Raw genomic sequence first — 20,630 nt, 5'->3', positions numbered from 1 at the left:
ATGCAGCGCAACTGAGCTGTTCCTAAACTGGAGCTGGGAACTCCCCAACGGAAACCTTACACCCTGCAGCTCAAATCCAGCGCTCTTTGCCGCCTCAGTGGGGAAACCCGAGCCGCCCTGCAAACGTGGCGATCCAGCCCCCTCCAGCAGGCACACAGCCTCCCCTGCCCAATAGCAAGCGCTGTAACGTCTGGTGACAGAGCAACCTTTCCTTGCAACCTCTCACGTGACTGGTTGGGGAGGAAGGCTGGGGGGTTTGTGATCCCAGCCCACAGTGGGTCATTTGCAATTTGCAGCTGCATTCCTAGGGCTGCCTGAGCGATAGACTCTCAGCAACAGCTGGTATGTGGCAAGGGGTGCTGGTGGTGAAGTACAGCTCCACGCTCGCTGTCTGCCCAGATGTGGGGAGTGGGAGTGTGTGTGCTTGGGAGCTGAAAGGGACCGGTGCTAGAGGTCCCACGCGTGCGGGTGCTTTTGGAGGTGATGCAGCACGTTGGATGACTTGATCCATGTGTCATAAGTTGACATTTCTTCTCCCCTGATTCCTTATTTGTAACAAACTCATGTAGCACTTTTCTCTCCCTTTCTTTCCCCCGGGCTGTGGCGGATCCCGCCTTGCTAGGATCAGAGAATGGGCTTCCAGGCTGCCTGCTGTTTCGTGCTGCTGCTTTGCACAGGAGGGTCCCTCAGCAAACCCACTCTCAGAAAGGAGAGGGTCGTTCATCCAGACCCTCAGCTCAGCGATCGGCTGCACGAAGATAACCAAAGCTTCCAGTATGACCATGAGGCTTTTCTGGGCAAGGAGGAAGCCAAGACTTTCGATCAGCTCACCCCAGAAGAAAGCAAAGAGAAACTAGGGTAAGATGGGCTCCTAGGAGTGGAAGGGAACAGCCTCTCCAAGGAGACGCATTACAGCGACCCTGCCGCCGCAGTAGTTTAATGCATAACTTTTTTAAACAAGTGGAAGTGAAATGCGTGTATCGAAATAATAATAGGGCGTTGCACCAGCAAGAACCTGACAGTGCTTCTGTAATTGTAGGCTGGCTGAGCGCGAACTCTCGAACTACACGAGCTTTTACTGGAGAGGGAAATGCCCTTGATTTCTGTGGCTTACACCCATGTTGCAACAGCCCCCAGTGTAAGGAAATATAGGCTTTCCAAGCCTCGGAACCTCACTTACTGCAACAGGGGGAGAGAGGACAGAGGAGGCGTGTCCCCCGCCCCATCAAGCGCTGATAACGTGGCAGAGGGGAGGTCCTGTTGCATCACTGCATAGTAGGGAAAGCATTATTTCAGCAGAAAAAGAGCCGGGAAGAAGCCTCGGAGACAAAAGTTTCAATCTTACTTTCTCTTTGTGTTTTTGTAACGGAAACTTTGTGCCCGAGCTAAGGCCAGGCGTGAAGGGTTGTGTGGCAGTGGTCAGGAGTGAGAATTAACTCAAGTGCTGCAGGCATGATGCAGAGCTTGCAAATTTCTCCATAGCAAGAGATCTCTGGGGAGGTTTGCTGACTCCCAGCTGAGTGACAGGGCTTTCTCGAGCCGATCTCCAGTGGCTCTAGTCACTTCAGAGCACTGCCCATCCACTCACAGGGCAGGGACTTGTGGGAAAAGTTGCCTGGCAAAATTCAACTTTACAGGGTGACATTTGTTTGACCACTGCCTCTCCTCCCACAGCCCAAATCGATTTTACAAATAAATGCTGAAAACTCAAGGCTTAGATTCACTCCCTCTGTTTAAATTATCTTTTCTCTTTCTCTCTTCCAACTTCTCTGGCCTTGCACTGAAGCTCCTCTTCCTCCAGTTGAGGATAGCTATATGCAGCACTGTACCAAGCACTGGATAGACTATAATATTCAAGCATTCCTTCTCCCATCACCTGAGTGCATTGCTTGCAACTCCCTCTGCACCTGCTCAGCCTTGTCCAGTCCATTTAAAATGCAGCTGTTAAAGTCACCCTGCTGGCCTATTGCTCTTACCCTGTCAGTCCTCACTTTGCATCTCTCTGCTAACTGTCACAGCATCACACATCTAAGCTTCCTGTCCTCACTTTTGCTACCCTTTACAACTTGCCTGTTCATGACTTACAATTAAGGCTAAGATTTAGTCATGGGTATTTTTAATAAAAGTCATGGACAGGTCACAGGCAGTAAACAAAAATTCACGGCCCCTGACCTGTCCATGACTTGTACTATATATGCCTGACTAAATCTTGGGTGCTCTGGAAAGGGGCACTGGGGGTGTCGCCGGTGCTCTGGGGCAGGGGGTGGCCTGGGGGTGCTGCTGGTGCTCGGGGGTGGGGGAGGAGGCGGCGGCGGTGTGCAGCCTGGGACCTCTGCTGGTGCTTGGGGGGGCGGCAGCACACAGCCTGGGACAGCCACTGGTGCTGGGAGGGGCAGCACACAGCCCGAGACCACCGCTGGTGGCTGGGAGGCCAGGTTTGCCCCAGCAGCGGCCAGGGCGGCTGGCCTGGGAGCCGCCTGAGCTGCTCGGGTGGGTCTGGGGTCAGTCGCACCGGCTGCTGCAGAAGTTATGGAGATCCCAGAAAGTCATGGAATCCATGACTTCCGGGACAGACTCACAGCTTTACTTATAACGTTGCCCTCTCCCCTTGCTAACTATGGTAGCTTTGTCCACCTTTCCCACAGTGTGCCTGTTCTTTCTTCCACGTTGCCCCTTATTCTTGGGACATCCTCCCTGATCTAGTCTATCACCCTCTCATCCTTCTGATCCCTCCTTAAGACCCACTTCTGTTGTGACATCTACAGGACGGGTAGGTTTAATGGCAGTTGAAGAGAGCTGGTTTTATTGATTTAGTAAAGGAAAAATATTTTCATATTATTTGTAAGCCTCAAGTTGTGCCCCGAGCTATCCTGTAGAACCATATGACTGCATTACCATTAGCCTCAGCCTGCCTTCTCCCTTCCCTTGCATTGTTTGTAATCCTTACTCAATGCATCTTATTTCAGAGGTGAGTGTAAGCTCTTTGGAGTAAGGACTGTCTCGTATAGTACTAAGCACAGTGGGTCTGTGATCCTATTGAGTGATACTGAAATACAAGTAAAAATAGTAATAGGTGCTGTAACAAAAATATTTAAAACATAATTAGCATAAACGGGCAACTTGTCCAAACTATTGAAAGGCCTGGAATTAGCAAACTCAGCACTCCCAACATAAAAAAGCAAACTGTCTCTCGGATTCACATATAATATACTAACATCTTAGGCTTTCTTAGTTTAAACTGGAATCACTTTTAGGCCTGGGCTACACTAGAAAGTTATACCAGTATAATTATTGGTATTAAGTTATATATTGGTGCCTTACACCAGTATAGTTATTCACCTTCCATATGGAAATAGCAGTACAGGTATAACTGGTACAGCTTTCTTGTGCAGACAAGCCTTTACTACTTTTTCCATGGAAGGAAGCAGGAGTTCCATATAATTATATATAAATAGTATGCAGTAAATTTTATTTAATATTCTAAATCAGCACAAAGTGAAATTTAATTTTCAGTTATTTCAGTTTTCACCCCATGTATCATGTAGAGGAGATACAGACAGACACATGGATAAACACACTAAACCAACCCTACAATAAATAGCGTACTAAACAGGATACACAGAAGTCTTCAGACTTTCTCACAGAAATACTGCCAATGCATTGTGGTGAAGATTGAGGGGATAATTTATCAATGGTCGTGGTGGATTCTCCATCACTGGCAATTTTAAAATCAAGTTGGGAGGTTTTTCTAAAAGATCTGCACTAGGCATTTCTCTGGGGGAGTTTATGGTCTGTGTTATACAGGAGATCAGACTAGATGATCACAAAGGTCCCTCCTGGCCTTGGAATCTATGAATTCCAGAGTTGTGGTTCCCCGGATGAAGAAGGCCCTGCCTCGCATACTTTCTAGATTATACTCGATGAAGTTCAGCAGCACCAAACGATACTGGGATGCAGGGCAGCAGGCACTCTTTCAGTTATTCTGGTCCTATACAGGATTCCATTCCCAACATGAGTCATATTCACTTATGACCAATAAAAAGCTAGCACAGCACTAAGCTCAGGACCTGAACTCTTGTCTCTGGCACATATGGTTCATATTATGGCCATTTTAAACTGAGCTTCAATTAGGATATTACACCTCTCCCTTTGTTTGTCCCCTTGGACACAGATCTGAGGAACAAGAAAGTGTACTGGAGTGTTGCTCAATGACTAAATATTACCTAAGGTAGGACAGCCTCCAACATGCTTCTCCTGTCTCCTACTGGCCATACTGCCTGGGTTTTGAAAGCTCGATCCAGAACTGAGTGCGGCCTTGAAAGAGGAAGTTCCACAGTTTAAACATCCACAAATTAAATATGGAAATACAGGGATACTTAATACAGATATGTTTGAACCATTTTTTCCTTTCTCCACCTCCTCCTCCCTCGTTATGTACATTTTGGTTTCTTTAAAATGGATGGCGTTGCAATGCCTTTTCAAATCTCTACTGTTCTCATTTTCAGAATCAGACACACCCATTGCTCTTTGATTTTCCTTGCGTTGTTGATCGTTAACCATTACTGTAACTTGATCCTGCACCTGCCTTTCTTTGACAGCATCCATGAGTCTGTACAATATTTAAAGAAAAAAAATCAGCCTTGGTATCTCAAATTTCAGACTGCTCTGAGGCAGGATGGTTTGTGACTTCCTGTCCAAGCAGAATTTGAGTACTCCCTGATAAAGAAAATATCTACTGCATTTTTGCTATCAAAACAAGTCTCTCCCCAACTCATCTGCCGACAGACTAACTGCTGCTTGCCCCCAGTTCACTTTGGGTAGATGGAGGTTTGGTAGATGGACTCCTGGCCCCCTTTTGTGGGGTTCAAACTCTTTTTCCCCATGATGGGAGAATTCACAGGAAATTCTCATATGCGTTTGCATCACTCTATATGAGAGTAATATGCATAACGGAGAAATGGACTGTAAGCTAATCTCTAGGGCTCCAACTTCAGCTATAATTACAGAGGCATAGTTTTGCTTTTTGATTGATGGGTTGTGCAGAGTACGATGCCTTCTAATTCAGTACAGAATAGTCTTTAATATAACTAATGTGTGTCACATACTTAAGGGAACATTTGGCCTGATCCGGCATTTCTGAGAAATGGGTTTATTCTATGTTTCTTAAAAGAATCCTGAAGTGGTTTTGCTTATACTCCTGGGGGAATTCTGTGTCACTGCGTATGCGCAGAATTCACGTTCCCCGCAGATTTCTTTGCTTCCCCGCAGAAAAATGACTTCTGGTGGGGAAGCAAAGGGAAACCCACAAGATCGGTCATGTGTCCCTCTCTGACAGTGCAGGCTGGTTGGTTTGGGCACCCGGAGCAGTCGGTAGAGACGTAAATCACCACTGGGATGGGTCGGGGGGAGCGGGGGCTGGGCAGTCGTGCATGTGAAAGGGAGAGAGACACTCTGTCCCTCTTGCTTGTTATTGCAGCATGCTTGGCGTGGAGAGGCAGGGCTTTGGGGTGTTTCTGAGGAGGTAGGCATGGGGCAGAGCAGAATGTAGCAGCCTGCCTGCTTAGTGTATTGCTCCCATTGTCTTTATGAATTTCCCCAGAAGTATAAAACAGGTGTAAAAGTTTTAAGGCTCCTTTATGTTGCCAGAGTGGCGTAAAGGACAGGATGGCCTTATAAATGCTTATGGTGCTTTAGTGATTAGAACTGGTCTAAATTTTTGGACTGAAAAAAATTCCTATCAAAATGTGCTCCATGAGCTGTTTGGTACTTACTTTCTGGAGATGGTCAGTAGCCAATATAAATTGTGAGTTTGATTCCCCAGCCCTCACTTGTTCTTCAGTTGCCTATGATGTAACACTGAGCATATGGCTGCATATATTTGTTGACTAACAACTAGAAATAAAGGGTCAAACCTAGCTACATTACTATTAGACAAAGGGGGCTTGGGGATTTCCTCCAGTGCTCCCCATTCACATTCTTCATCCATTGTATTGTAGTTTAAATAATTTACCAAAATAATTGAAACTTGCATGATTATATTGCATTATTTTGACAAATAAAATGTGTAGAATTTTGCAGAATTTTAAAATATTGTGCACAGAATTTTTCATTTTTGGGCACAGAATTCCCCCAGGATTATGCTTACCAGCATTTCGAACAGTCTCAAAGTGGAAAACACATCACAGGACACAAACTGTGCAAATAAAGCTTCTAACGCGATTGGGCATTTTTAGGCCTTTTGCTGCTTTTCACACTTTTGATTAAAATAACTTTTGCAGCAGAAGAGGAACTTTAAATATTAAAAAGATGCTTATTAAATCAGGACAGAAAGTACTGTATGCTTTTTAATGCTAGGATCCCCAGCAGCTTTGGTCACAAATGGTATCACTTTTCAGCAAGCTGTTGGCTTTAAGGAGGAGGACAGATTTAATTAAAAACATTATTTTTAAAGCCATTGTCTGGGAAATACTTTTAATTCAGCATAAGAATATTCATGACCCAACTCTAAGCAAACTGAGTGCAGCTTCTTTAATAAGTAATTCTCACACAAATGAGATGGGTATAAACATAACAAAGTCCATTGTATACCACTGATTTATAATGAAACACTTAGGCCTGGTCTACACTTAAAAGTTAGATTGACACAGCTCTGGCACTCAGAGGTGTGAAAAATTCACAACACTGAGTGCCATAGTTAAGCCAACCTAACCTCTGGTGTAGACAGCATGATCTTGATGGAAGAATTCTTCCATTGACCTAGCTAGTGCCTTGGGGAGGGGGATTAACTACAGTGACAGAAAAACTCCTTCTGTCACTGTAGGATGCATCTACACTATGGCACTACAGCAGCATATCTGCTGCACTGCAGCTATGCTGCTGTAGTGCCCGTATTGTAGACATGGCCTAAGAAAGCCATGTTCTACTGTTGCTGTCACGCAAAAGAGAGTTGACTGATATACTCTAAACTTAGGCTCATCTACTAGCGAAGAGAAATTTTCCTGAAAAAAAAAAACCCAGACCCAAAAGCTGTAGAGTCATGTAGGCCTTCCAGGCCAGCCCAGTGATAAAGCTCCTGTGCAGTCTGATCCTAGTTTAATACGACATTCAGGTCTGTTGTTTATTGGTAGCAAGATGCTTGCTGAGCTTCTGGCACCATATATGGGCCCAATGTGGCAAATCTTGCTGCTGTGCAGTCCAGAAGCCAGCAGTGGCACCCAACCCAGCAACCAGGCATAAGCACAAAAGGCTGAGGTTTAGAATCCCTCCCCTTCCAACTCACGTTGTAGCTGTGAGTTGTCTGGCCCATCCTTGTTTCATCTCCAAATATCCCCGCTACCATATGTAGTGCACGGTTCTGCAGACCCTCTGTGTGTCCCTCCAGATTTGCCCTCCCTTTGTGCAACAGAACTGAACTGATTTCACTGTTAGAGAGCTGGGGGCAGGATGTTCCCTTAAGTGCTTATATTGAACATAGTCCCACTGAAGTTGCTGGGACTATATGAGGTTTGGTGCAGCAGGCTCTTTAGCCTTGAGAGAAAGAGGTTTTTAGTTTTGTGGGCTTGTGGGGACAGCTTAACGAGTATTGCTTAGTTTTGGTTCTGTAGCCTTGTGGCTGTGAAACCTTCTCTGAATTTTCACTTTGTTAAAGAATTAGCCACTTTAAATGGGGACACTACAACTTTTGTGATTGAAGAATGAATTTTAGCTGCATTGCAAAGCAGTCAGAAGGCTATTGCTCTCTTGCCACATCATCCTTAAAAACACATAAGACTTTGTTTTTTACCCACCCTCATTTTAGTGGGAAGCAGACATAAGTCATATAGATCATGGCAGAGATGCAATTAACCTAGAAAAATAGAAGAATGCACTTGAGGGAAAAATAAACAGTGCTGACTACAAGCAGCACAGCTCTTGGCTCTGACCAGTTCTGGAGATACCGAGGAAGTGTTAAAAATAACAATAGGGTAAAATATTTCCTAGGCCTCTGGCAGAAACATTTCAGTTACTTTTAGCATTTAACAATAGACCGAAATGTCAGCCAACTCACTTAGGTTAAATTCATTGTGGGACAACTCCATTGATGAATATGTCCCATTGTGGTGTCAGACTTTCAGGGGAGATTCACTGAGGGGTACATACAAAAAGAAAAAGGCTGGCCAATCAGGTAGCATGTTCTTTTTTATTTCTCAGGTGAAATTTAGCAGCACTTCTTTTTTCCCCCTTCAGAAAAGTCTTGGTTATGAATGCAGAAGACAGATTCTGCATGTGTCTGTAATGAGATCTGTAAAGATGTAATGTGCTTCAAATCCACTGATGATAGCAGAGCAAACACATCATTGCTGAAAATTAAGTAAAACCCATACTTGGATTGAACTAAAGTAGCTCAGAAAAGAACACTGCTTTAGCTGGAGAGCAATTTTCTACCCTAGGTGGAAGGAGCAGTTACGGGGGCAGACTCACCCATCCCTTTCTCCAGGGCTGGCGCTTCCACTAGGCGACCCTAGGCGGTCGCCTAGGGCGGCAGGATTTGGGGGGCGGCATTTTGCTGTCCTTGGCGGAAATTCGGCGGCGGGGGGTCCTTCCGCTCCGGGTCTTCGGCGGAAATTCAACAGCGGGTCCTTCACTCGCTCCAGGACCCACCGCTGAAGTGCCCCGAAGACGCGGAGCGGAAGGACCCCCGCTGCCGAATGCTCAGAGGAGGAGCGCTACCGCCTAGGGCGGCAAAAACCCTGGCGCCGCTCCTGCCTTTCTCCATAAAAGATCCTACAGAATCATTTAGTCTTCATTGAACAAAATGTCAGCCAGCTCACTTAGGTTGAACTCATTGTGGGTCAATGAAGACTAGATAATTCTGTTGGGTCTTTTATATTGCTTGGTGGTGGCTGAATTAAATAAAGCCAATCTGGCTGCACCTGGCAGCTGAGACTTCAGTGACTACGAATTAACCTAATTTCAAGAGCAGGAGGCACGCCTTGCCATTGATCAGTGCTAAAAGTATGCTAATACCAGTAATAGTTTTCATACAAATCTTGCTGGTGCATCTGTGGTCTTTGGCATATGCTTTATATTATATGGTTTTAGTGGCCATCCTGCGAATAGTTATGGTCCTGGGAGGACAGAGGTAATGCTATTGGAAAGAGAAAGAAAAGATTGGAAAGGGATTTAAAGTAAACTTAGTTCCTGAGCCAGATGGTAGCATCATTAGGCTTAATTCAAGGTGGTTTTAATGAAATACTGCTGGGGAAAAAGTTAAGGTATACTAGAGTATAATATCCCTTGGGAAAACACATTTCTCTTGCTGGTCATAAATACACCATTAACTGATAATTCTCTCCTATAAATATATTCTAATATAAATGTCTAATAGAGCATTTTTCTTTTTTAAGGTTCCTTAGAGGCCTCAATTCAGCAAAGCTGTTAATCAGGGAATTAACTTTAACTTGAAGGCAATGGAACTTAAGCATGGAATTTGCTGCTTTCCTGATTAGGGATTGACAGGGCATACGCTTAAGTGCTTACTGAATCAGAGCCTGGGCACATTTTCTTTAGGCTTTGTCTACACTGGCACTTCGTGGACAAAACTTTTGTTGTTCAGGGGTGTTAAGCTCCCCCCCCCCACCCCCCTCCCCGAATGACAAAAGTTTTACTGATGAAAAGCACTGGTGTGAACAGCGCTTTGTTGGCAGGAGAGCTCTCTCCTGCCGACAAACACCAGCTACACTGCGCAGCTTCTAGCGGCACGGCTGTAGTGGCACAGCCATGTTGCTAAAAGCTGCGTAGTGTAGCCATACCTTTAGCTAGTGAACAAGATGCAAAGAGCACAATTCTGCCCTTAGCAATGCACACACAACTTCCATTGACTTTAGTGGGAACTGTGCTCCTGAATTTGAGAGCAGAATTTGGATATTTTGAATCCTACTTTGAATATTAAGGACACTAAAAATAATATTTGAAAAAAGGAAAAGACCTTCCTAGTGTTCTTTATAACACACATTGCTTTTACAGTTATTTCTTATTTAGCAAAGGTACTATTCATTATTCATACTGTTTTCTTTCTGCATTTTTTTCAGCTTGGAATGTGAAAATAAACACATCACCTTCACATTTAGATTCTCATTCACTGGCAAAATGCTGCAATAATTGCATCGCCACCACTGCAGAGGAATGTTACAAAAAACTCTGTTTCTGCATTAGAAATGTTTCTGTTGATGTTTAATTAGTTTAAAAAAAGGAAAGATGGGATGGGGTGGTAAATTTCATAGGACAGTAAATGTTTCTTTTTGTTTTTTCTGTAGTAAAATATTAAACCAGTAAAATAAAAGGTACTTTTTAAGCACAAGAGATAAGTCCTTAAAAGTCTTTTTTTTTATTTTAAGAGAATGGTTTGATACCAAAAAATTACTTGTGCCTTGAAGTTGTGCTTTCCTTGCAGGTATAAACGGAAGGGGTTTCATAGTGTTTTTAGACTGTTGAGTGTAATGGAGAGGGATTTAAATATACTGAAAATGCTTCCCTATAAATAAACCTGTGGTTAGAGCAATGTAAAGGCATGGATTTGTGTGAGCGAGATGCACAAAAAAACCCAACGGCTCACTACTGTGCCATTGGGTGGATAGAATAATAAAACACCATCTCCTTTTTTTTATCTGTAAGGAAAATAACTTGTGGAAAATTTATTTTGGGAGAAGCTAAAAGGTTGAGGGAGTTGCCCTCTTTGCATAGTTCGGCAGCTTGGCTTTTGACTACAATAGAGCTTTGCTTAGGGCCTGATCCTGCAAGGTGCAGAGCTTCCTGAGAATTTCTGAGGCCCTGAACTCCTACTGACTTCAGGAAAAGAGGGCTCTCAGCACCGCTCAGGTGCAGGCTTTGACGTCAATGGGCAATAGTGACTGGAGACCCATTGCAGATTACTCAATGTGATGAATTAATGAGCAAAGGGCAATCCTGCCCCTGCCTCCACAGCTACAGAGGGTCTCCTGGCAGCACAGTTAGTGCAGATCCTCTCTCTTTCCTCCCCCAAAAAAGTGGGGTGCAAGATTGTGCAGGTGTTGTATATTCTGTGCACTGCATAAAGCCCTGTGTAGATTATCCAATCCTTATACCCTCTTACAAGAAGACCACCCAAAGAAGTGCAGAAACTCCCCTAGGCTTTGGGCTGTAAGAGCCTCCATTGTACAAGATGACAGGCTCTTTATGACAGGCTCTCTAGGCCTGAGGTGAAGATATGTCCTGAGCATCAGCTCAAAGCCCAGTATGGCCACTCTCTCTGGACACCGAACAGAAGATTTGCCCCTATCTGATCAGACACTAAAAAAAATCAAGGACAGTACATCACCCTGTGTTCTTCTGTCCATTAATTTTGACAATGATAGTTCAGTTTTAATTATTGATGGCAGTGTACTAGCAAATGCCCCTATAGTATATTCTGTAAATATAATGAAGCCTTAGGGTATGTCTTCACTACTGGCTGGATCGGCGGGCAGCGATCGATCCAGCAGGGATCGATTTATTGTGTCTAGTCTAGACGCAATAAATTGATTCCCCAAGCGCTCTCCCATCGACTCCTGTACTCCAGCTCGGTGAGAGGCGCAGGCAGAGTCGACGGGGGAGCAGCAGCAGTCGACTCACTGCGGTGAAGACACCATGGTAAGTCGATCTAATTACATCGACTTCAGCTACGTTATTCATGTAGCTGAAGTTGCGTAACTTAGATCGATTTCCCCCCCCCCCCAGCGTAGACCAGGCCTTGTGATAGAGCATCTCTCTGCAGCTTTGACTGGTACCTCTTTGTGGAGAGAGGGCAGGCACAGTCAGGATCCCATGTAGATTAGCAAAGCTGGACCGGCATGTGCATTTTATTTCTTTTTACCAGCTCTTAAAGATGTCTCTCTCTTTGCAGGAAAATTGTTGATAGAATAGACGATAACAAAGATGGCTACGTCACAACAGAGGAATTGAAAAACTGGATTAAGCGAGTGCAGAAACGCTACATCTTTGAAAATGTGGCTAAAGTCTGGAGAGATTATGACGTAAACAAGGATAACAAAATATCCTGGGAAGAATACAAACAAGCCACGTATGGTTATTATCTAGGTAAGATTAGTCAAAAGGCAACATTTTAGGCTGCAATTTTCAAAGAAGCCTGAGGGAGACTGAAATTTCATGTCTATCAAAATCCCTGGACACAGGCACCTAACTCTCTTAGGAGATTCTAGTCTCATATGAAATTGTAAATTAACATAGTTCAAAGATCAAAAGTTCCTCAGTTGTGCATTTGAAAAATATAGCCAATCTGCACCACGGTCACCTCTATGCATAGGGATTTCAGGAGGGGAAGAATAAGTGAATAAAATTTCAAAGCTAAGTTAAAAGCCTCTGCTCCTATTAGTAAACTAAGGGAACTGTGTTGTTGTTTTTAAACCTTTCTTTCAAAAGAAATATGTTGAGAGACTAGTAAGTATTTGCTGCATTGTTTCTCTGAAGTTTTGGTTTGGATGCTAAACATTTATGTAAGGTTTAAATAGAATGTAATTATTCTGTCAGAACGTGCCACAGATTATAATCAATTATAAATGAAAACCCCTAAAGCAACATTTATTTGAAAATATATTTGAAAGATGCGATTCTTTTCTTCTGTCCCCATGGAAAATTTAATCTGATGTGCTTGATATGGCAACAGTTCAACAGTTGAGTTTTAGTGTTTCACGTACAGAAATTGGATGGCATATGTTGGGGTCAGGGCGTCTCGGTCCAGTTATTGGGCAAGTGTCCACCATTGAAACCAGCACTTCTGTTTGCAATTTTAACAGCAAGGCTTTGGATTGAGGGCCTGATCCAAAGCCCATTGAAGCCAGGCCCTGAAGGAATTATGGTTCTCTTCTCCCTCCAAGATAGATGTGGACCCTCCAGCATGTGGCTGATATGTAGTTGGGTGGGGTGAGGAAACTTGTGCTGCTACTATTGATACTCCAATTCTCACCAGGGCCATAAGCCCGAGCTCTTTCATAAGCACTGAATTCACTCTGAAAAAAGTTAACCCCCTCTGCATTTAATTGTTTTAAAATGAAAATGGCATACGTATGTTTTAAAAATGGTTATACAAGAAAAAAAGTTCAGCACTGATGACACAAGGTTAAATGAGATACAACTGAAATATTCTACTGCACATCTTATTTAAAAAAAAGTACAGATTTCAGATGTGATCAAAGGAGACCATCTGAAGGTTCTTTAATTAGAGCAAGTTGTAATCAGAGAGAGACCCAAAGCACTTGAAGGAAGGTATTGATTGAAGTATATGTCAACATATTGACTTTCATTCTGGAGGAAAAGGCCTCCTACAGACTCAAAGGCCACCTCACACTGCTCTACATGACTGGATGAAATTCATGGGTCAGCACAATTCTTATGCACCACTTTGATCCCATTTTGAGGGCGTAAGTGAGACTCAGGATGTGCCCAGTTTTGTGCTGACTTTCTACACACACATTTCACTGTGTGTGAGAGCCAGGCTTTGGAGAGCGGCAGATATATCTTAATCTTGTTTTAATGCACAATTAAAATTCACAAAACCATTTCCCAAAGTAGTCATTTAAAAATCAGATGAGTCTATAAAGGCCTTCATTTTGAAATTGTTTTTCAAGATTTTTAATTAGTTTAGTGATGCTACTTTTCTAGAATTCTCATTCGTTTCATACCACTGAGTTTAAATCTCATTGTTTTAAACAAAAATAAATTTTAGGTTCCACCTAGGAGAGAGGTAGCTGCTAGATAAACATTAGTGAGTCTGCCAGTTTCTGAAACCAGAACTCCCTATTCTCTTCAGTTTTGTTGTTTCTAAAACTGGACAAATTGAGCAGATCAGATTTAAACAGTGAAAATTGCTTCACTATACTAAATATTGGAACACAGTTTTTACAGCTCACATTAAACTAAAAACTCACAAAATACTTTAATGTGAGAATTTGACAGTTACCAGGTAGCTCCTAGTCCTGTGCTGAGGGGAGAGAGGATTGGTAGAACCCAATGTGCTATTCACTGAATATGAATATGAGAGCTCTGTGCCTTGTGCCAGAAAAAAACTGCCAGTAATAGAAAGAAATGGAAAGTTTCAGGCTGGAATCTTCCACTGAATTTTTGAGGACTCTACTCAGATCCAGATTTGAGAGACAGAAAGCAAACGTATGAGTAAAAAAGGTGACATAGGCAGGTGCTTTCAAACTCATTCTCAGCAACCATCAGGCAGAAGCTGTGGGGAAGACAAGAAAGTTCTATTCAAGTACCCATAGAATCGTTGCTTAAAAAAATTGGTCCAAGAGACTTCCCTTAAAAGCAAAACTAGAACATCCGACAACTCCTAACAAATATGAATGGGGGAACAAGATTGGATGGCTCTGAAAGGAGAACAGGAGAAGGAACAGGCGAATCATTCATGATTGAGGCTACGATTTTGTCATGGACATTTTTAGTAAAAGTCACGGACAGGTCACGGGCAATAAACAAAAATTAATGGAAGCCGTGACCTGTCCCTGATTTTACTAAAAATATACATGACAAAATGGGGAGCAGGGAGGATCCAGCACCCTGCCCTGCTGAGGCTGGGAGCTGCAGCCCCTGCCCACTGGCTGGAAGCTGGGAAGGAATCCTGCCTATGGGGCAGCTGGGGAGCTGCAGGGGATCTCCCCTGCCCCGGGACTGGGCAGTTCTGGGGATTCCCCCCCTCCAGGAGACCCCCGCATCCACGGCGGCTGGGGAGCTCCAGGGTTCCCCATAACCCACAGGGACCTGCCTGCAGCAGCTGAGAAGCTGCAGGGGACCCCCGCCCATGGTGGCTGGGGAGCTCCAGGAGATTCCCTTGGTGGCTGGGGAGCTGCTGGGGGTCCCCCGCCACCCACGGGGAGGGGGGAGCTCTGAGGGTCCCCTGCCACCCACGGGGAGGGGGGAGCTCCGGGGGATTCTCCCAGTGGCAGCAGGGACCTGGGGAGCTGCGGGTGATCCTCCCCTTGCCCACAGCAGCTAGAGAGCTGCAGGGGACCTGCCTCTGCCTGCGGCAGCTGGGGAGCTGTGGTGGATCCCCCACAGCCATTGGGGAGCTCCGGGGCAGGGGTACCCTGCAGCTTCCAGCTACCACAGGAGGTGGGGGTACCCTGCAGCTCCCAGCCACTGCGTACTGAAGTCACGGAGGTCTGCGGAAGTCATGGATTCCGCGACCTCCGTGACCAAATCGTAGCCTTATTCATGATGTAGGAATTGGAGATGGTAAGGATTTTTTGCAGGCCAATCAGCAGTTTCATCTAGCTAAGCATTTTATACTGCATTCATCACTGTGATGCTGGATGGCAGAGATTTGCAATATAAAATCTTTATGATTTCTTTTTAGAGATATTAGATAATGCTTTTCTTTTTAAAAAAACAAACCAAACCAAAAAAGATAAATGAGCTTTTCTAAACTGCTCACACGTCGTTAATAACCTTAAAAAGATCAGTGGAATCCTTACACAATGAGACTTGGGCAAGAAATCTCTTTGTGCAGGAACACAAGGACACGGTTAATTTTGTGCTTATCACAGTCCCGAAGCTGCTTGGCCCAGACATAAAGGATTTCTCACAGTCATAAGCATAGAGTAAACAGAAATCAATTCCCATAATTGAAAAATGTTATCAAATCAAAACTTGCTTGCAATAATCTGCACTGGGGATTCTTATGTGACACAGACTTAAGAGATAAAGACTGAGTGATAAAAGCTTCTGGGTCAACAGATCCACCCAGAATGACTTCCATGGAATTTGAATTGGGCCCTAAACAACACTATAAAGGTGCACTGTCAGCTGGATGGGGCAAAGGTGGCAGCACTATATCCTGCTAAACAGAGGAATCTACTTCTCTAAATCCTGTATATTCTATGCAACAAGATCGTGTCAAAAAACAGGAAAAAAACAGAACAAACATCTCCCTCCTACAAACTGGGATACAGACTCTTAACTACCTCATCAGCCCTATACTGCAAAAGTCTAAAGCTCTGTACAAGACTCAGCAGATACGTAGATAAACTGGATCTGAACGACAGTGGTTGTTTGAGGACCTTAAGAGACTCTTAATTTCTTAGTTTATGGTAAATTCCACTTGCCCACTTGTAGACCACAATTACTACTAAACTGAGTCAGTCATTCGTAAGCACAAATCCTGTGATCACAAACACACTCTAATGGCTGGCCATGAATTTAAGATTTCAGAAGGGAAATCCTGACACTTTAGCAGCCATCCTGACAATGAACTATTGTAATTTTAGAATCTACAGGATCTAATATTTCAGCAGCTTTTTCTATACACTATCATTGCAGTGTATGGAGACAGTGCAGCAATATTTTCAGAGACACACACTTCTGAGATTGTCTAATTAATTTCTAGAAAATCCAGAAGAATTTCAAGATGCGACTGATCAACACAGTTTTAAAAAAATGCTGCCCAGGGATGAAAGGCGATTCAAAACTGCAGACCTGGATGGAGACTCAACTGCCACTCGTGAGGAGTTCACTGCCTTTCTTCATCCGGAGGAGTTTGAGCATATGAAAGACATTGTCATCTTAGTAAGTAGAGTAAAACCAATTGAATTCCTTTGCTTTTATTCCTCTGAGCCTTGATGCAGTTCCCTAAACTTTCAGTTCAGGATTTTAGAAACAGGCATGCACATAAATAGTAGCCAACTTGGGAACAGAAAGGAAAGTGCTTCATGAAATTCACTTCTTTTAGGGCTGGTCTACACATAGACTTGCAGTGAAATTAATAAATAAGAGTCCTATTTCAGTTTAACTAGAGTTTAAAAAAAAAAAAAAAAGGGAATAAAAGTATCCATGGCACCAACTTTCACCGGAATAGCAGGAGTTGTGAATAGAATCTGATTTAGATGTGTTGATGCAAGTTTGTGTATAGACAAGCCCTTACTTAAAACTTGGAGTTAGTGTCTAGATACAAGAGTGATAGGCTTCCTTTGAATACGAAACTCACATTGGAGCTGGTCAGTGTCAGAATTTCTGTGCACCAGGAATACAAGAGCAGGCCATCTCCCAAATGTGAAATCTTCCAAAAGGGCAGTGAGGAAAGCCAAACATGGTACAATAACTCAGGATTTCCCTTAGGATTTCAGTTTTGTTAATTTTGAGAAGTGGCACCTAGTAATAAAGAGAGCTATTGGAATTTTCGGTAATTTCTTGATCATTTTGACAAAAAAATGTTTTCCAGGAAACACTGGAGGACATAGACAAAAACGAGGATGGTTTTGTGGATCAAGATGAGTACATTGGTAAGTGCTGGAATGGGGTTGACTCTCCTTAACATTTAGCACAAGTACTTTAGAAATCTCCACTCCACCAGTCCAACTCGTCTCAAATCTAAGTCAACACTTGTATCACAAGGAAGAGCACCTCCATGCCCGTACTCAGTCATTTTAAACAAAGAAAACCAAAAAGTTTCTGTCAATTTTAGGCATGTAGTGACACCTATAGCAAAGGTTGCCTAATGGTTTCCATTTATAAGACTCTGTTTTTAGTTTCTTATAACTTTGGCAAACTTAAAAGGTGAGGGCTGATTTTTTTTCCATGCCCGATGTCTGCCTAAAAGTTGTTTTTTTCCCCCTGGGGAAGTCAGGTAAAATGGTTCAGCCATTTCCAAGAAAAAGGTTAGAGAAAAATGTTTCTCCCATGTTAATTTTTTTTTAACAAGTTTCCTTGTGAAGCTCTAGTCCTTTCATGTTTTGGAGTGAAGACTTGAAATTTGGTGAGGGAGGGCTAGAAAGGGTCACCCTCTCATCAGGGATGTGCCTTTTGCAGCGCCTGTGAAAATATGGCCAAATTACAAGTCTCTGGAAAAAAATCACAGTTCACATATGCTCGGTCTTGTTAGCATTTGGCAACTAAATTCTCTGAAGATTCCATCTGCGCTGACCATGCTTCATCCTCACGCAGTTCTGTTCAGGTGCGATCCCCATAGTGAGTGATCATGCTCCAACCTTCTGCTGCAGGAGCTGAGCTGGAGATAGGTTGCTCCTCCCAAGAGCCAGGGCTCCCTGCTGTGATGTCACTGCTTCCCCTGATGGAATCCAGGCAGCATGGAGGAGCCTGCCTCGAGTGCAGAGGGACCGCGAAGGGGAGGAGGCAGAGTGCATAGGCAGGGGAGGGGTTGACATTTGGGAGGGAAGTGGATTGGAGCAGGAGCAGAGGTGGGGCAGGATATAGGGGGGGGATAAGAACAAAACGCTCAGTGAGACAGGAATGGAAAAATATATGTGTGTGGCGGAGAGAGCAGGAGCTGGAGGGGGAGGATACAAGCAGATTGGAGATTGTTGGAGGTAGGAGGTCCTGGCAAGAGAAGAGTTGGGTAAGGGGCAGAAGCAGAGTAAGGAGACGGGGAAGAAGACAAGGAGGGGAACAGGAGTAGGAGCTGGGGAAGGCCAGGAGCAGGGGTTGGGGCCTGGCAGCAGGGAAACAGGGGCAGAAGCTGGGGAGGGGGTAGGAGCAGAAGAGGACAGGGAGAGACTGGGGCAGAAGAGTCTATAACCATTAGAGAACACTCACAGAACCCAGAATCGAACCCTTTATGTCTGAGTCTCATCATTCCTTTGCAGTCTAGCAAATAGCTATGAAACCCACTGACAGAATGGGCCTCTCCATCCTTTCTAGTGGCCGGTCCATATAAAATAACAGTCTTCTACTGCTACCAATTAGGGCTGTCGATTAATCTGTTAACTCACGCAATTAACTCAAAAAGATTAATTGCGATTAAAAAAATAAATCACGATTAATCACAGTTTTAATTGTACTGTTAAGCAATAGAATACCAATTGAAATGTATTAAATATTTGTGGATGTTTTTCTACATTTTCAAGTATATTGATTTCAGTTACAACACAGAATACAAAGTGTATAGTGCTCACTTTATCATTTTTACAGTGCAAATATTTGTAATAAAATAATATAAACAAAAGAAATAGTATTTTTCAATTCACCTCATACAAGTACTGTAGTGCAATCTCTTTATTCTGAAAATGCAACTTACAAATGTAGATTTTTTGTTGTTGTTGTTGTTACATAACTGCACTCTCAAACAAAACAATGTAAAACAAGTCCACTTAGTCCTTCTTCTTGTTCAGCCGATCACTAAGACAAAAACATTTATTTACATTTACGGGAGATAATATTGCCCGCTTCTTATTTACAATGTCACCAGAAAGTAAGAATAGGCGTTCTCATGGCACTTTTGTAGTGGTATTGCAAGCTATTTACGTGCCAGATATGCTAAAGATTCATATGCGTCTTCATGCTTCGGTCACCATTCCAGAAGACATGCTTCCATGCTGATGATGCTTGTTTAAAAAAAAAAAAATGTATTAATTACATTTTTGACTGAATTCCTTGGGGGAGAATGGTATGTCTCCTGCTCTGTTTTACCTGCATTCTGCCATATATTTCATGTTATAGCAGTCTCAGCAGTCAGCACATGTTGTTCGTTTTAAGAGCACTTTCACTGCAAATTTGACAAGATGCAAAGAAGGTACCAATGTGAGATTTCTAAAGATAGCTACAGCACTTGATCCAAGGTTTAAGAATCTGAAGTGCCTTCCAAAATCTGAGAGGGATGAGGTGTGGAGCATGCTTTCAGAGTCTTATAAGAGCAACACTCCAATGTGGAAACTACAGAACTCGAACCACCATCAAAAGAAAATCAACCTTCTGCTGGTGACATCTGACTCAGATGATGAAAGTGAACATGCGTCGGTCCGGACTGCTTCGGAACGTTATCTAGCAGAACCCATCATCACCATGGACACATGTCCTCTGGAATAGTGGTCAAAGCATGAAGGGACATACAAAACTTTAGCACATCTGGCACATAAATATCTTGTGACGCCGGCTACAATAGTGCCATCATACGAACGCCTGTTCTCACTTTCAGGTGGCATTGTAAACAAGAAGCGGGCAGCATTATCTCCTGCAAATGTAACCAAACTTGTTTGTCTGAGCGATTGACTGAACAAGAAGTAGGAGAGAGTGGACTTGTAGGCTCTGAAGTTTTACATTGTTTTATTTTTGATTACAGTTATTTTTTTGTACATAATTCTACATTTGTAAGTTCAACTTCCACGATAGAGATTGCATTACAGTACTTCTATGAGGTGAATTGAAAAATACTATTTCTTTTGTTTTTTACAGGGCAAATATTTGTAATAAAAATAAGTATTCTATTATTTTTAAGTATCAGAGGGGTAGCCGTGTTAGTCTGAATCTATAAAAAGCAACAGAGGGTCCTGTGGCACCTTTAAGACTAACAGAAGTATTGGGAGCATAAGCTTTCGTGGGTAAGAACCTCACTTCTTCAGATGCAAGTAATGGAAATCCCTAGAGGCAGGTATAAATCAGTGTGGAGATAACGAGGTTAGTTCAATCAGGGAGGGTGAGGTGCTCTGCTAGCAGTTGAGGTGTGAACACCAAGGGAGGAGAAACTGCTTCTGTAGTTGGATAGCCATTCACAGTCTTTGTTTAATCCTGATCTGATGGTGTCAAATTTGCAAATGAACTGGAGCTCAGCAGTTTCTCTTTGGAGTCTGGTCCTGAAGTTTTTTTGCTGTAAGATGGCTACC

The 20,630-nt window shown here is 43.3% G+C and overlaps 1 protein-coding gene across 3 annotated transcripts in view; it reads left to right on the top strand.

Moving 5' to 3' along the window:
* Window positions 1-252: 252 nt before the first annotated feature.
* RCN1 (reticulocalbin 1) overlaps window positions 253-20,630 on the top strand; it is a 25,924-nt gene continuing 5,546 nt past the window's right edge. Inside the window, exons 1-5 of one of the 3 annotated variants that reach the window (XM_024194945.2) lie at window positions 253-342; window positions 623-858; window positions 11,900-12,093; window positions 16,406-16,584; window positions 17,237-17,297. In XM_024194945.2, the coding sequence (XP_024050713.2) occupies window positions 632-858; window positions 11,900-12,093; window positions 16,406-16,584; window positions 17,237-17,297 (661 nt within the window). In that variant the 5' untranslated portion in view covers window positions 253-342; window positions 623-631. The other 2 variants (XM_024194947.2, XM_024194946.3) reach the window with 2 other exon arrangements.

The sequence above is a fragment of the Terrapene carolina genome, unplaced genomic scaffold (genome assembly GCF_002925995.2).
Source record: "Terrapene carolina triunguis isolate 2854851 unplaced genomic scaffold, T_m_triunguis-2.0 Scaffold96, whole genome shotgun sequence".
NCBI lineage: Eukaryota > Metazoa > Chordata > Testudines > Emydidae > Terrapene > Terrapene triunguis.
This window is presented reverse-complemented; position numbering and strand designations above follow the sequence as displayed.